This window comes from Manacus vitellinus, unplaced genomic scaffold, assembly GCF_001715985.3.
Source record: "Manacus vitellinus isolate BGI_N305 unplaced genomic scaffold, ASM171598v3 scaffold_16_pilon, whole genome shotgun sequence".
In the NCBI taxonomy this organism is placed as follows: domain Eukaryota; kingdom Metazoa; phylum Chordata; class Aves; order Passeriformes; family Pipridae; genus Manacus; species Manacus vitellinus.
In genome coordinates this window covers 8,907,013-8,924,105 of record NW_021939189.1, presented here as the reverse complement: position 1 = coordinate 8,924,105, position 17,093 = coordinate 8,907,013, and the positions used below count along the sequence as shown (strand labels likewise).

At 41.1% G+C, this 17,093-nt stretch overlaps 1 protein-coding gene across 1 annotated transcript in view; it reads right to left on the bottom strand.

The window, feature by feature from the left end:
- The window catches only part of CEMIP (cell migration inducing hyaluronidase 1), a 54,767-nt gene extending 37,674 nt beyond the window's left edge, over positions 1-17,093 (bottom strand). Inside the window, exons 1-10 of the mRNA XM_008925397.3 lie at positions 16,886-17,093; positions 13,916-14,068; positions 13,109-13,247; positions 12,103-12,339; positions 11,540-11,719; positions 7,445-7,515; positions 6,620-6,715; positions 5,869-5,990; positions 3,536-3,677; positions 2,514-2,705 (exon numbers count right to left, since the gene is read on the bottom strand). Coding sequence (XP_008923645.3) covers positions 2,514-2,705; positions 3,536-3,677; positions 5,869-5,990; positions 6,620-6,715; positions 7,445-7,515; positions 11,540-11,719; positions 12,103-12,339; positions 13,109-13,247; positions 13,916-14,068; positions 16,886-16,961 — 1,408 coding nt within the window. The 5' untranslated portion in view covers positions 16,962-17,093. The remainder of the gene's footprint in view (positions 1-2,513; positions 2,706-3,535; positions 3,678-5,868; positions 5,991-6,619; positions 6,716-7,444; positions 7,516-11,539; positions 11,720-12,102; positions 12,340-13,108; positions 13,248-13,915; positions 14,069-16,885) is intronic.

Here is a 17,093-nt window from a genome sequence, read left to right as displayed (position 1 = left end):
CTCACCAAATTGACTGTCCACAAAGCAGAGGTTTTCTGCCTTTTAAGAGGCTAAAGTAATTCATATCTGACATTTAGGTTTCATTTTAAAAAAAAATAGAAAGGAAAAAAATAAAGATTAAAAGGGAAATAAACCATCACGGGTAGGAATGGTTTTATCATTTGTCTTTCAAAGGACAGACTTGTGGAGTTCTCAGCTGCTAAACTAAACCTCTTAGGAAAATTAAGCCATTCCACTTACTACAAATGACATCCCTCTGTAATATAAATGTGTGGAAGGCTTTACTCGGAAGAAGCAAAGCAATCTTGCATATGTCCATAGCATATGCAAGACATCCATGATGAACGTCTTCTGCACACAATTACAAGCCTAACCCAGACCCACAAGGCCAGGCTGTGCTGGGGCAGCTAACCTGTGCTAAGGCATGGTCCTTATTGTGGCTAATTGCACGTCATGGCACAGGGCAATGGATAAAGTTACACCATGGCTGGCCACAGAGCAACTCAGGGACCTCTTGGCTCCTAAAGACAGGGGACAGCTCAGCCTTGCCCAGGTTTTATTTCATCTAGACTGAACTTAGATTCAGGTAGATTATTTTATTTTCTAGTGTGAATGTGTTTTTGTTAAAAGAAAGTTGGATGTGATTTTTATAACTGGACTAGATTTTGCCTTGATTTATATAATCAGTGAAATCCCATTGACGTCAATGGAGTTGCCTGGATATAAGTAAGGGGAGACTTTGGCCCTGGTGTTCATGTTATTTGTGGTAATAAAAGGAATGTCCTAATTCTCCTAAAGAGTAATCGGAGACCGAGAGCACAATTACTTTAACAAGTGTTTCCACTGCTTCTTTACTTGAAATTCACATGAACTCTTTTGTTGTTTTTAACCCATTATTAATTTCCTTAAACTAACTTAGCTGTCCTTGTTGCAGAAGATAAATGTAACTACATGAATTTCACAGATCCATTAGATTATGGGAAGCCCAAGATTCCTGTGCCATCTTTATTTGTACTGGTCATCTTCCAAGACCATCTTCATGATGTGACTTGTATCCTACTAGTCCGGGCCCAATAGCTTGAAAAGTTGCTCAAGGAAAATATTCTACTTGGAAATGTGTCTTCTCTGAAAGCACTAGTCATTTTAAGTCATAAGACTATGATACATTCGAACTGTGAATAACATTTTCCTTGGCTTGATGAACATCTCCAACAATGAATGGCTAGAGTTCTGCGGGAGGCAGTTGCCAAAGGAAGTATATTTGTACCTTCCAGAAGTAGTTGCATCAGAGATAATGTTGAAGTGGTTCATTTCAGAGAACTGAATGAACTCCCTGGTGCATTGGATGTTCCAAGTGCCCTCATGGTTTCTCAGAAAGATCTTACTGTAAATGCAGACAAAACCTCTGCCTAGAGCAACAGCCAGTGTATAAGCAAAAGATAATGTAATATGCATGATTTACCACTAGGCAGATGTTGCCTCTGAAACACAGCCTCAGCTACTACAGACTTTTGTGTTGTAAAATAATGTTTGCTTTTGTAAAGTATAAAAGTAAAAAAATCCTCATCTATTCAGAGAAGAGGCAGTTCATGTGCTATTTCCATTCTCTGCTTATCAGTGTGCCAAAACATGGTTCTAGAAAGGAAAGACTACAGACTCAAGTGGAAATGTAAACCTCCCGCCCAGGATTTCACTTTTATGCTCCTTTATACTGATAATAGTCTGTGCCTCATCACAGTTACGCTACTTAATTGGACTCAGTATCTGGAGGCCACTTTACGATTACTGGACTACAATGTCTTTTCATCAAAAGCAATTTGTCTGCATTTGAGCCAGTCACCTTCAAGGGAAAAATGCTGTGGCTCTGCAAAGGCTCCTGCTCCTCCTGCTCAGACCAGCTCAGGCAGCACGCTGCCAACCCCCTCTCCCCAGTGCTGTGGCTCAGGACAATTCCCTGGCCACCAGAAATGTTTGGTTAATACATCACCTCTAAGCAATGCTGTCTAGAGACACAGTAAACGAGAAACAGTAGCTTCAGTAGTACAAAACAGTATTTCTAAAATGTAAGATTACAGTTCTTGTTAAATAAAACTTAAGAGAACAGCCAGCTGGACATTACTTCATAGCCATACAGTCTCTCACAGTCTGCTCCTGCCTTAGATCACTCTTCACATGAGTTGTGCTCATCTCCTGCTTTCTAGGAAGTGGTATTTCAAATGCAGTTACTGAAAATTTCAAATACCTGACCTGTATCTGTCCCTCTTAAATAAATTCTCCCACTCAATACTGTGCTTGGGGACATAAAACGGAGACAGCTGTGAAAAGAGAAGGCAGAAAGGAACCAGAATCAAATCAGATGGCTTTCAAGCATGAAAGGAGTTATGTATCCCAAAAGCATCTAAAAACCAGCCCTCAAATTCAAGTGCCTTTCAATTCTTTGCAATTCTTTATGGAGTCATCTCAGTGCAAATAACAGAATTTGTGAACTGCAACAGTAAGATGAAGAGCCTTACCTGCCACCTTGACCTGGTTGGGCCTGCAGGTGCTGCACGGCAGTACTTGGAACTCCTCTGCCTGGTACATGGAGTAGTCAGTGCTTGCCACCACCAGCCTGTCTCCAGGTTTCCATGAGCTCACGTCATCCACCAGATTCAAAACTGTGCTGTTCACATTGGTGTCAATTGTTACTGTGAGCTTTGGTTTCACTGAAAAGCCAAAATGGTTGGGTGGAGGATTCAGTTAATCTGATCAGAAAATTCTTGTGCCTTTTTTAAATTTAGTTTTTTAATGCCTGGAATGCCCCCAAAATTATTATTTCCTGGGGTGAAGGGGGGAGCAAAGTTAACTCTTCCAAACATGTTTTTTACAAGCTTTGGCATGGAAAGAAGAAAACAGGAAAGTATTTTCCTCCAGTTGCAGGCAGGTGGATTTTCCACTAACCCCAGGACTAAATTTAAATGTAGCTCTTAGTGGCTCATTTTCACCACACCCACTTAGCAGCAGCCCTTGTGGGCACTGGGTGCTGTTGTTTACAGCAGCCAAGTGGTCTTTAATGTAATGACTGTTTTTTCCAGAAAAACAACAGTCTTCCACCCTTCTTTTCCTGCCAGCTGAGTACCAAAGAACCCTAATGACCTGTAATGACCAGGTTAGGGACAGTGGTGTCGGAATTAATAACTACAAAATGAAGTATTAATTTCAAAACCTGTTGTCTTCACACATTCTGATTGACTAATACTACCTTATCCCAAAATCCTTTTGCAAAAGACAAGGAATTTACAGAAAGGGACTTGCCAAGTATTTGCCATAACCTTTCTGGGTTTTTGGGACACTGCCCTGCTGCCTCTGTTAGTGCTTGGGAATTTTTCCAGAGATAAATCTTTGGCCATTTTATCTGAGTTCTTGTCGATAGCCCAGACAAAGTTTTAGCTTGGAGAAATTGCTCAAGTTGTTCTGACACCGAACAAGAGCCAGTCATGGGAGAGACAGGATTTCTGCTGTTCTCTGTCCTGGCTTTCAGGCATGGGGCACATACCAGATCTGCCGCACAGGAACCGCACTCTGTAGTTCTGGCAGCCCTCGCCTGTCTGGCCCTTGCCGTGGCACACAAACCGGTAATCGTGGCCGCTCTTGTAGAAAACCTCCGTTGTTAAATCAGCTCCATCAAGCGTCATTGCCTGGAATGAGAATGGAAATATAACACAGGTGTTACTATGAGCTGAAGGGATTTCACCAAAACATCCATGCCATCAGAAGAGGCTTTTGCTGTGTTTTGGGTCGTGCACAACCGTTGCATAACAAAACACTGTGACTCGGCTCTCCAGCTGGTGCTCGCACACAGCTCCTCTATCCAAAGGCTGCATACATCATTGCTGGAGGTGCATGCCTTTCTCCTGGGCCTATGCTGAGACCATGTGCTTTTCTGGGAGGAGTATTCTGAGCTTCAGTAACATCTGCCTCGGTGCCCTAGATTTTCTCTTTATGTTAGTTTGAGGGCAGATGGAAATGTTGAACACGGATGCTTGCACCCAAATGAACTCATGGTTTCCAGCTGCTGCACTGCACTCCTTTAATTGCTTGTGGCTAAGCTCTGTCTGAACCTTGCAGAAGAAAGGGGTAGGGGTCTTATTTCTTCATTGCATGCATCAGTCTCTCTTAAAAAAAACGCCAAAGCTGCTGCAATACCCATTGCTTTAAAAGGAACAAGGAGAGGTGGCTTTTCCTCACGGACAAGTACCTGCCTGTAGAGCTGCCTTAAGAAAAAAGGCTGTATCATACCAACAAGCATTGAGGTATGTAACCTGTCCTGTGTTCCTGCTGAAGCAACATCACCCCTCAGGGTCATGTTAGATTTCACAGTCTATCTCTACAGCTTGCATTTCTCTCGACTCTTTTACAAAAATGTGGTGCCCTGCTTTGAGCGATCCAAATACCACATGCGTTTTAGAAAGGCACCAGGAGATAAACCACCTTTCAGTGAAGGGTCTGATCCTGAGTCTCTCACTCATGCAGACTTTCCTTAATAATGCACACACCCACTGCTGTGTATGGGATTAGCACCATCAGCTGCAGGAATGTGCCTCTGGTTGTGCAGCACTTCTGTTATTGTCATCATCACATCTTCAATTTTCTTGCATGTAGCAGAGCTGGAGCAGGCCAGCTGCTATAAATCAGTGTAACTTTATGAAAGCAATGAGCAGCACCAGATTACACTACCTGAGGATTTGCCCTAAGATCTGCAGGATAAACTGAAAAATTTCTCGCTTTTAATATACATGAGGGAAAAAAAACATAATTCATTTCACAGAAGAGGAAAATAGGGTTTGTTTCTTGAACAGAAGAATATCTTTCTTGTTTCTCTTTTAACATGCAGACTAGAAGGGGCTGTATCGCAACAAACATCTGACCCCTGTTTTGAACTAAGTTATCACTTCTAATACATGTATATGGGAGCAGAAATGAATGTGAATTTGCTAAGACCTGGCAGAAAATTATAGGGCAGTTTTTTCCTTTCTGGTCAAGAGAGATTCTTTATAACATCTAGCCCTGGAAACTTTCACTCATACTGTCAGCATTCCCGTTTACTTCAATAGCTGCATTCTTGTGAATAAGGACAACTCCACTAGTTCAGAGCATGCAGGAACCTTAGACTCAGCCTTGCACAGATATGAAGGATTTTATTGTCTTTCTAGGCAATGTTTTGCTGGAGTTGTTTTAGTAGGTAGACATATAAAGTATATGGTGAAAATATTAAAAAAAAAAAAAAAAACCAAAACCTTGGTTTTTGCTGCTGGGTTTTTTTTTGTCCTTAAAGAGGCTTTTGCAGTCTCAGAAAAGGTGTATAACTGCTCCTTAGCATTCTGGCCTGATGGCATAATTATAATGTTTAGCTCCAAACAGAATTCAGATTTCTTTCCACAGAGACTCCAAGAAATGGCTGCAAGCTCACCAATATCCTTGACTACCTGCTACAGCTGGTAGTTTTACCATCTCATTACATTTTGTGATTAATTTTTTAGGTAGAGTCCGTTCCAGGTCCATTTAAAAACTTTGAAATTTTCATGTGCTTGCTCCTTTTAATCTTCCAATAGGGAACCACATATTTCATGATAGCATCTGTGCTGTCCATGACCCCATCTGTACTCCTTTTCATGCCAGAATTTACTGAAAGGAGCTCAATTCTATAAACTTTTGTCTCAGAATGATACAAGACTGAATACCAGGTCTCGTTGGTTATGTATTAGAGCGGTAAAGTAATTGGTGTCTTTTATTTAGAAACAAAAATTACTGACAAGCACAATTATTTTGGGGTTCAGTGTCAATGCAAAGAGGACTTGCCCCTCTAAAGTGAGCGGTAAGTCTGCCTACCTGGATGTCAATGGGCTGCCTACAGATTTTATCAGGATGAGCAGCTTTGAAGTCAGACAGCTTCTCCATGTCCTTAGATCTCACTTTATTAGGCTTCTCAAACCACTCTGTCCATTCTACATCTGGAGACAAGTGCAAACAAGAATAGTCATTTGAAAGTCAAGCTTAATGAGTGCAGCAAAAATGCATGAAGCGTAATATGATCTCAGATATCATTCACAGGTTTCTTCACTCATGATCTGATTCCTGCCTCTTCCTGCCAGTGTGTCAGCCACTTTTAATGATGCTCTGAAGTGCAACCAGCCAAAGGAGAGCAGTTATTAAAAGTTACATAATTGGAGGGTGAAGTATGGGCATTATTAATAGATATGGCTTTTGGATCTGTGTCCTCCTTAGCTGCCTTTTCTGATCTTTCCGACCAAGTTGCAACCAGTTACTGTGTGTTGTCTGACACATGGACATGATGACTATGCAGTCAAAAGAAGTAAGAGGTTGTGTGTGATCTCTTAGATCATAGGAGATGGAATTTCATACCCCGTGCGGTAAAGGAAAAAGGATCCCAGTTATTCAGAGAGTCCTGGAGACAATTGGGGAAAGAATCTCTGAGTGTTCTTTACTTGGGTTTGTGGCGACGTAAATAGCAGCTAGCAAGTCCACTCTTCCCAAATGGAAAAGAACTGCAATAAAAAGGATGATTCACCCTATTTGTCAGCTGTCTACTACTGAGTTAAATAGCTCTCAGACCTCTTACCTTGAACCCACTCACTCGTCGAAGAGACGTTAAAATGTTCTCCGTTCTCAGCTTTGAATAGTTTGAATACTTTGGCCACAGCTGACCCTCTGTGACCTGTTAAAAGAAAACCAAACCTTGGTACAAGCACTGAATGCAATCAATAAAAGTCAGAACTGAAAAGGTAATGGTCTGTGTGCATGTTTGAATATTTTGGCTACATTATCCAAAATTAGCCCTACACAACATCCAGAAAAATTTACTAATCTTGGAATGAGGCTTCAGACACTTTTATAACTGCTTGGATAATCAGGAGGAAAAATCTGCAAAAATCAAGAGAAGATAAACCTCCCAATTATTTGTAATATATTGCTATTTTTATTTGATGTTGTAGCAAGCCATATTGTTAATGTCATGAGAAGACAGATTCAAAAGTGTTCAGCTTGCAAGAAAATGGTTTCACAGGAGGATTTGAAGCTACAAATTCAGGATACACAGATTAAATTTTCAACTGGTGAGAACTGGGTCTGTTCCATAGCTTTGTGTCTAAGGGAGGCAGTGTCTGAGCTCAACAAAGTTACATGGATTTACACTGGTGTAGAATCTCACCTCTTATATCAGGATTTGGATAACCTAAGCTATCCCCCACTCAGCTGTTTCAGCTGCGTTAGTGGAAAGAAGCAATATGTACAGAGAGAATTCAAATAAATATGTCAAACCGTGAATTCCTCAAAACTTCAATGTGATTCAGTGGCAAGTGGAAACACCATCAACCAAAATAATCTCAACCATAACTCCAGTAAGTTCCAGAGATCATGTCAAGCCAGCATTTTGTGCATTAAATACCTTGATATTCAATGTGGTCTTCAACAGAAGAGGAGGGATTTCCTTTAATGGTAATAAAACTCCATGGGTGCCTGGAAAATGAGAAATGATCGAGTTATGTCAAGTATGAGATGTGTATTTTTCATAGCCCTGTGTTCTTACATTTCTCAGGGGCACCACGTTCAAAACAGTCTGATTAGTGTCACAGGCAGCTTAGTTAAAATTAAAAATATCTTAACACTCTATATTTCTTCAGTAAATATATCAAAAGAGAAGGAAGTTTGAAGACAAATCCCCACTTAAAACACTCCTGTAACAAGTGTGTTTCTTTTTTAAATGAGTGATTAAAGAAACTTGTGTGTGACAGACCCATGGGACACAGGCAACTCCCTGGGGAGCCTGAAAATAAATCTTTTGTGTGTGTGTATACACTGAAGAATATGAAAAGAAACCACTTCTGCTTAAATAAATTTAGCTCATGCTGAAACCTTGTATATCACAATGTGTTTGGAATGACCCATGAGAATTTCTAATAGACAGACTGGCTGGCAAAGGACAATAAAAAATACTTAAATAGTCTCTGCATATCTAGTTTCCTTATTTTGAACACTGAACAGAGATGAAGGTTTATGACTCTGAATTGTCTATTCAAATCTGATCCCATGTCAGAAGTTGGTTCATTAGCACCTGATGGTTATTGATTGAGGGGGTTCAATAGCTATCACTGGAGAATGACCACATGGATGAGAAAGCAATGGATACAGGGAGTAAATTGCCTCCCAACCTTGGAGATGAACCCAATTAGTAGGGGTCAGGAGGAATTTTTATCTTCAAAATAGGAGTAGTTCAGGCATATCTGCTCTTGATGACTTAGAGAATAAAAAAATATGCTTTTAGGGTGGTAGGGTGGAAGGGAATTTAGCAAAACCTCCCATAGATTAGATCATTAGATCTATAGTTATAAATATCCAGTCATTTCAGTTGCATCAGGATTTACCCTTGAGTCCTTCAGGTCATCTTATATTGACCATTCGCTGGTATAAGCCAAGTTCCAAACCACCCTGGGACTCCAGGAGAAAACACATGCAGGCATTGACAGAGAGCCACTAAAACACTCACAAATCACCACTGCTGTGAGCTGGGCTTTGCTGGGATTCCCAGCCCCGGGCTTGGGGAGCAGCAGGTTCTGGGTGAGCACTGGCGCACCCCGTGCTGTGCCATGGCCCCAGAAATGTGCTGGACGCGGCGGCTCAAGGAGAGGGAGTTCCAGCAGCGTGTCCTCAGCCCCAGCACAGGCCAGGCTCAGTGGAAGCTGCCAGCACAACTGCCTCGGGAGCCTGCCAGCGAGCCAGATGCTCCTGCTGGAAAACTTGCCTGTGCGCCAGTTGCCAAAGGCACTGACGGGCTGTGATCTCCATCCAGGGAGAGAGGGGGATGGGGGCAGGAAGGACACTTTATCACTCAGCAGTAAAGATAGATATTTTTTGTTGTTGTTGTTTGTTATTATTATTATTATTATTAATGTTTTGGTACACCAAATTTGAAACATGACCAAAAAAAATGATACCGCAAAAACAATCTAAAGAATAAAAGCTATTTAGTTCTGCAACTCAAGGTTTGGCCCCATTTCATGTGTTAAAATACTTGTTTCTCCCAGTTATTTTACCACTAAAAATAGTTTTAAAGTCATTCAACCCTGACATATAAGGACACATGCAATCTGTTTGGGCTATACAAAACGAAGCGACTAACAAGTCCGGAGCCAAACTGGTGATATTTGGGTGGGATTCCAAAGAGAACAACTATGTCATCAAGTGCAAAAAGGCTTTCTCTTCATTTATTACTAAAAGGAAAAAAAAAAAAAGGCTCACACTGTAAGAGTAAACACACTCTTTGAAAGGACAACAATAAAGGAGGAATGCAAGATTTTCCTTTCATTCCTAGTGTTCTGGACTCAGCAAACAGGCAATTGAAAAGAGATGCCAGGACCACAGAAACATTTCTGGATAAATCAGCATTGCTCATCAGCTCTGCTACAGCGAGGGGGAGTTGCACAACTTTACCATCTGGTTGAATTTGGAGCAACTGGAGATAGGAATTTTTCCCTATAACCCCCACCAACACCCTACCCAGAAAACAACACAATATACAGTATGGCTCAATAGCCTGACTCAAGTGGCACCTCACAAAATGTGAAACTGAAATTTCCTGAGCCCGGGGCTTACACTGTTATTGTCTGAGTGGTGCCCATGGCCAGCCCCAGCCACTGGCAAGGAGCTGAGAAGGTCTGACAGCCAGGATTCAGTGGGACCAGCCAGCAAACCCCTGTGCCAGGCAGTGAGTGGTGACAGGCAGGTTAGAAAGAAAAATCCATTGGCTCTCCTCAGCCAGAGCCTTCCTCGGTCAGAGAGATTAAAGTCTGTACATGTGTGTGTCATTTTCTCATTCTGAGCATTGTTTTTTATAAGGTACTTCAAAAAATTTCAAAAAGTCAGGTATGTGCATCCTTATTCATAGCTATAGATGCGTCTGAAATGTAAACCAGTACATCTAAATCTTGTTACACTGAAGTGGAAGTTCAATGTGCTCAAGGAGAAAAGGTTGGATACACCTGACAAATCTGCCTGTCTTCCACTGTGCAATCCAACAGCCTTTCTAAGTCTGGTCCCAGCTGCCATCCAGACAATGTTTTTTTTGAGTTGATGAACCTAAACTCTGAGAACACTCCTAAAAATACGACATTTTAAATAACATACCAGATATTTTTCCACACATTTTTCCACACACAATTATGCTGGTGGAAGACAGTGTTGACCAACTACTACCACATTATTGTACCCACAATGTCTTAATAATTTATAGAATGAAATATTGTGGTATTTCAGATAACAGCATGGTAAGGATTAGCTTTTTGACTGCAAACAATAAAAATGCTGAAAGTCACACTTCCATGGATAAATTTCTATGTCATTTCCATTATAAGCATTGATGGCAAAGTGGTGAGAAACTTGCATTAAAACACCACAGCAGCCCAAAAACATAAAGTACTATTTACTTTTTGTAAACGTATGCAAAACCCATCAAGTTTTTTCTGTTGAACAACTGGGGAAAAAAAGTATAATTTTCAAAAATCATTTTCTGTTTCCCTAATTCCAGTATTTGGAAAAAAACCCAGCAGGCTACTGGGCTTTAATATGGGGTCTGGATATTTGAGAGCAAGAATTGCACTGATGGAGATTGCCTGATTTTGGAGACCATTTCTGCAGCCTTTGTTGATTCTTTGAAATGTGTTGTCTGGTGCACAGGAGTCCATGTAGCATTCGAGACAACCTCTTCATCAACCACCCCAAATTTTACTCCATCTGTGTGTGCCCAGCTGACACATGTCTGTTTCCACAGACTGCTGTATTGAATCACTTCTCCCTACAAGGCAGATTTTGTGTGTCTGTGTGTGTGTGTGTTCTGCAGTCACCCTCTTAGTGCCTCATAAAAAAAAAAGCCTACATAAATTCAGATAAACACAAAAATTATAATGGCTACAGTTGGGTAAATAGCAAGTATTCTCAACAGTGTGTGTGCCAACACAGACACTGTTTTGGCCATAAAAGTATTTACAGTCCGCAGCATAAATCCATGCTTGCTAAATTTCTTTGCTGCACAAGTCCCCAAATCTGTATTGGACAAGCTGAAGAATGTGCTGTATGTATGTCTATATGTGTTTAGCCAGGGCTGCACAGCAATTATTCTACCCTCCTTAATGTTCAGCCCATCTAATCCACTGTGTGTGTAAAAATATGCCTCTTAAATCTTTGGGGGATGGCTTGAAAATAAATTGGAATACGCAACTTGTGGGAACAATAATTTGAAAAACATCTATTTTAATGTGAATCATATGCTATTCCTCAATCTGCTAGCAAAAATACCCAGTACAGACACTGAGTGCATCTGAAACTATCTAATTAACTGCTAAAACTTCAGATTGAGAAGTTTCCCTCTTTTTTTTTTTTTCTTCCCATGTGAAAGAACTTTGTGCCTTTGAGAGAGTGGAACTATTTGGTCATCTCAGGAAAATAATAAAGCCTCTGTGCTGGGAGAACTGGCAGGATTGGCACATACCTAAACCCAAGGTGGAGGAAATGCTTGCTGCCCAGTTTGGTCATTGCTTTCCTGGCCAAGTCATCCAAGTTTCTGGATCCTTCATCGTTCACTGCAACCGAGAGGATCATGCCATTCGCAACTCTGCCCAAATACTGGGCAAGACGGATACTTTCCTCTTTTGCTCTGTAGGTATCAAACCTGAAGTGATAAAAACACCCATAAGCATTTACTTCAGTGACCACTACACCTTTATGTACTGAAAAGCAATTGCTATTAAGAAATTACTCTTTTGTATTGTTTACAGTAATGATATTATCCCATTGCAAAAGCCCTTATCTAACAGGGTACATGAGGGGTTTCTGTTAAGCCAAATTGTTTAAACTCTAGTTGACAGACTAGCAAGGCAGTACCACTACTAAGTCTCTGTTTTTGGAGATTACTGATCTAGAAAGAATTGAATAGACATGCAATAGCACCCATTTGAGCAAGATGCTAAAATGTGTGTTTTTGAGCTTGTTGAGATGCTCTCCCCAACCCATTCCCAAAGATCCTCACATCCAGACAGTCAAAAAGTCACTCACCGATCTGAATGGACAACTGCCCCTGTCTTTGGGTCAATAACATGGACAATGACACCCCGATGGCCCCAGCTCCTTTCAAAGTAATATCCACCTTCTTCCATGCCACCAGGATGAAGAGTCTTGTTTAAGAAAGTCCAGGACAGCTTTTTCTTTCCGTGGATCTCAAGAGTGCCACCTTTACCTACTCCAAGATACTTCTGCCCAAAGTAAGGATCTGGCTGGCTGCCGTCATCGGCTCTGCAGCAGGAAGGGAGCAAAGGTTTGGGTTTGTATCTGACAGTCAAGGAGCCTCTCTCCTTGTGCTGCTATGGCCTGAGGGGAGAAGTGTTGTGATTTGCAGAGCATTTCTTTCAGGTACCCCAAGCAGCTACCCACATTGTACAGAAAATAAATTATTTTAAATAGTACTAGCAACTACTGAAGACCAACAGCAATCTGGAACACGAGTTATACATGCTATATTCATTTTACCCAGGCCAGAGGAGGCCTGGGGCCCAGACTGAGCGACACATCTGTATTTTTGAATTCTGGAGGCAGTTAGGACCCTAACCAGGAGCTAGGAGGTCTAGTGGTTGTTAAATATGAATTTGGCATCCTTGAAATTCTAAGAGATCCTGTAGCAATCTGCAAGACATAAAGGTATTATCCTCCAGCTCACCACTCTCATGAAGAAAGAAAGGATGTTTAAGGAGGGGAATTTTCAGACTAAAAGAAATCCACAGGTTTTAAGCCTATTCTAGAAAATCATCTTGAGTGGTGGGAAGGTGCATGCTGATTCTCTGGCATGACCAAACATCCCAGTGTTCATATCCCAGTAGAAGAGTAAAAAAAACAACCCACACCTGCATCAATTTTTATGGACCATTTAAATTGTCTAAAAAGTTACTGAATTTTCCACAGAGCGCCGATATCCAAGAAAATGTAATTTTAAGGAACATTTTTTGTCCCTTGATGTGGAGGAGAGATCCTAGAAAGTTCAAAGATAATATTTAACATGCATACCTACCGCCCATATAAGATGATATCCACATTGCCTTGGTAAGGGCACAGCTCACTGCCAATGTGTAACTCTCCATCATTTTCAATGAGTATATGTCTGGTACGCAGAGTGATAGGTTGCACATCGTCTTTAATGACCAGTTTTCCTAAGTAGAAAAGGTTACAACATTTGCTTTATCACACAGCAGCTCATCAGAGGTTGTGGTATCATTGTGCCAAACCCAGTGCTGGGCTCTCATCTCAATTTTTGAAAAATTCTGCCCGTCCACCCAAAACAGCTCTCAATACAAATCCTGAAGACATTACACATTTTCTATTCAGTACAGGTCTTGAAGAATGCAATTAAGATTTGCGTGGAAGAGGACTCGTTCAAAACTGAGAAAGAAATTCAGAGTTAAGATGAATAAAAGCTATTAATGGCAGTAACACTATGACTCTCTCCTTGAAGACTTGGAGGCACATATGCACCTGTCTGACCTGAGGCCCTGAGAACGCAACTATTGCAGTATGATATCAGGCCAGTGATTTAATAAAAAAATGCTTTTGAATCAAATCACAGAAGTAGAATTGATCATTTTACTGAGCTCCTTTTGTAAATTCTCCAGAAAGGACGGAAAATAGGTTGGTTATAACAGCTAAAGAGTCTCAGCATCTCGGTTGCCACCCAGCCTGGGACTGAGGTAAAGCTGTGTTTGCCCAGTAACCACCCACTTCTCAGCAAGAAGCAGGAAGCTCTCCCAGCGTGGTGCAGAGTGATGTAGGCAGCCACAGTGGAAAGCAGACTTCAGTCAGCCTTGCCACCAGCATGTTTTACCTCCACTGGTGATGTGGATAGAGTGGACAGTCGCAGAAGAGGAGAGAAGGAGCTTCCTGCCATTACTGATTTCAACACGGTTTTCTTCATTGTGACCTGGATTCCAGTTTTCTAACTCAGGATCTTTGTCAGGACATGTGACAGCTGCTTCTGCTGGGTAGAGATGGAGAGTGAAGACAATCACCATTTGTTTGGTGTGGGACAGAAAGCTTCGTATCTGGGCATCTTTACAGTATCATTCCCAGTACCGCCCTTTGCTGGCTCTCTGGAACACAGCAATATCTCAGTGCAGCAGAGTACATGTGGGTCACGACCAAAAGAAAACAAACAGCAGCTTAAGCTGTATGGTTTTCTGTTTTCTGGAAGCATGGAAAATCCCAATGCAAAGAAGCCTTGCAAGGGATGGGATTTCTAGAAAACTATGAAGAAGGGGTTGTAACTGAGCCCTTCCTGCAGTGACATTCAAATCTGTTCATACCATCCAGACACAAAGCCTTTCACAAGCCCAGGGAAGGTGTTGATGAAAGAATAAAACAACTACTACCTTTAAAAATGCCCCCAAAGCACTTGCTTTATTTTAGGTAAAGATGTTAAAATGTGGTTGCATTCTGTATTTTCACTGGAGATGGAAAATAAAAGAGCTCAAACTAACGTGAAAACACCAAACACCAAGGAATTACCAGTACATCTAGTAAGAGAGAGCAACAGGAATCTCACAAGAGAGTGTGTACATGTTTGTGAGCTTTTCCAGGCAGAAGCAATAAGGATTCATTCAGTTTAGGATCACACATCACCAGTCTCCACACACTAATTTGATGATGAGCTGCCATGACATGTTAGTCTAAACAGCTCATACCAAATCCAAGAGTCTCATGTTGTAAGTATTAACTTAAGGTAAAATATTTCCCTGATACACCTCAGTCTATATGTGAGCCTCATGTCTTACTCTAATCAACAAAAGTGCGATGAGAGTCTCATGTGTGATGCATATTTTCTGAGGGTAGGACCCTTCCTAATCCTAGGAAGCTGAGGTCAGTGGAAGTTTGAACAATGAGCCCTTTGCTTTTAGAAATGGCTGGGAGTTCTCACCAGCTTTCTAACAAAAGCACCATAGAGAAAACGACAGGATTGACAAATCAGTGATGATAGACATGGGATAAACACCTTGACCTCAGCAGGTTATGTCTCTGGCACTTAATATAGTAAAGTTGGGTGGGTTTTGCCCCACAGATACTGATGCATTCACTTATTGGAAAGGACAATGATGTGAATCTGTGCAAGGAAACATTTCCTGGTGCTAGTGTAGTTGACAGCCAGTTGGTTTTATGCTGCCACTCTGAAACTTGAAGGACATCTGTGATTCCACAGAAACAGAAACAAAATCTGTCCATCTGCACTCAGTTTCCTCTCACATTCCTCCACCAGCTTCATGTCTTAAGGAAACAATAGAATTGGACCGGCCACAGCCTTAATGCCTCCAGAGCCCCATTAAATACCATCTATTCAAGGTAAGCAAGGGATGTTTCATGTGGGCTACATATGCCTTGGCTCTCTGCAAACTTTTTCCATATACATTAAGAAATCAAATCAGAGAGGGCCAATAATCTACCAGGTAGCAAGTCAGATACTGATAAACATCCAGGAACTGATTTTGATACCATTTGTGCCAGCTGAAAGATGGAAATGTATCAGTAATGTGGGGCCACTTTTTCTGATTTACAGTAATTAAGAAAAATAAGAAGGTGTTTCTGGGTTCCTACCAGAAGACACACAGAATTAATAAAAGTGAGAAAAGATAAATATTTCAGACAGGAAACAGGGTTTAGATGTTCAAATATAACTATAATACACACTGACAATAAAATTAAAAACAAAAAAAAAGACCTGTTTTTTCTCTGGGAATAAGGATAATAGAAAAATTTGCTTATGATGAGAAGTGATATAAAGCCAAAAGAATCAATTCAAATGTAGAGGTATAATTTATCAGCTAGATGAAGTGGACAGGACAAAAACTTGTTCATTTTTCCATTTACTGATTATGCCAGTATCCAAAGATGGCTTGTGCCCCCAAATTCATTATTTTGAAACAGAGAGGTAGACAGTGAAGCCTAAAGGGAAATCAAGAGGAATTTATGCTGATGTTTGGGACGACAATCAGCAAAAGTCAGTGCAACCCAGAACAAAGGACCCAAATTCCCAATTTCATTAACCAATTTGTACCAGGAGCTGTGCACATCACCCACATCTGCTGTGCCAAGGACACCGTCAGGATGAGCATCTTCTGCCAGCTGGTCCAGCTACCTTGACAGCTTGATTATTACTCTCATTGTCATTTCTTAAATAAAAGTGCAAATTCTACCCAGCATGAGGAATTAACTGAATGTTTGCTTCTTGACCAAAAGGGCCTGAGCATGACAATGGAAGGTTTCTTCATGCAGCTGCGGTGTTTGGGGCAAGACATATGGTCTCTTTGTTTTAAACAAATACAAACCTCCAAATTAGCTGTATATAGAATATGGAAATCAAGCTCCCCTTTTCCCCTTCCCCTCAACTGCTTTGTAACAGGACTACTTGGAAGAGAAAAAACCCAAGGGACAGGGATGTCCCACCCTCATCTGAGCTAGGGCAACACAGCAAAATATTCAGCTTCACCTCCCTCAGCCACAGCTACTAGGACCTGAGGTTTCTTTTGTTATTTCTTTGCAGCAGTTTGTTGGGTTTGGTTTAAGAATGTGTGGCAGAGTCTGAGGGATTTCTGAGGGTTCTTTCACCTGCTCAGAAATTTCAGTCTTTGCCACTCCAGCTGCCCTCAGCTGGGAATGTTGGCCCATCAGAAAACTGCTTTTCTCCTGAGTTTTCTCACTCTGTCTTTGACGCTTATAAAAAGAAGAGCGAAAAGCTGCTCAGTCCAAACCTGTTAAAAATAGCATTATAAACCATGCCCTTTTTCCCCATGGCAAGAAAACTTACCTGTGTTTACTGAAGAGACTACAAACAGAAAATAAATGAACTTTCCAGCCAGGTACTGGGAGGTAGGTAGAGCCATTGTTCAGGATTTTTAGTTCTCTGGATGGATACCTGTGAAAAAAAAAAGAATATTAAGGAAATGTCACTTTTTTTGTTTTGTTTTCCAGCTCATTCACTGCACAAAATAATAAAAAAGGAGGTTATATCCAGC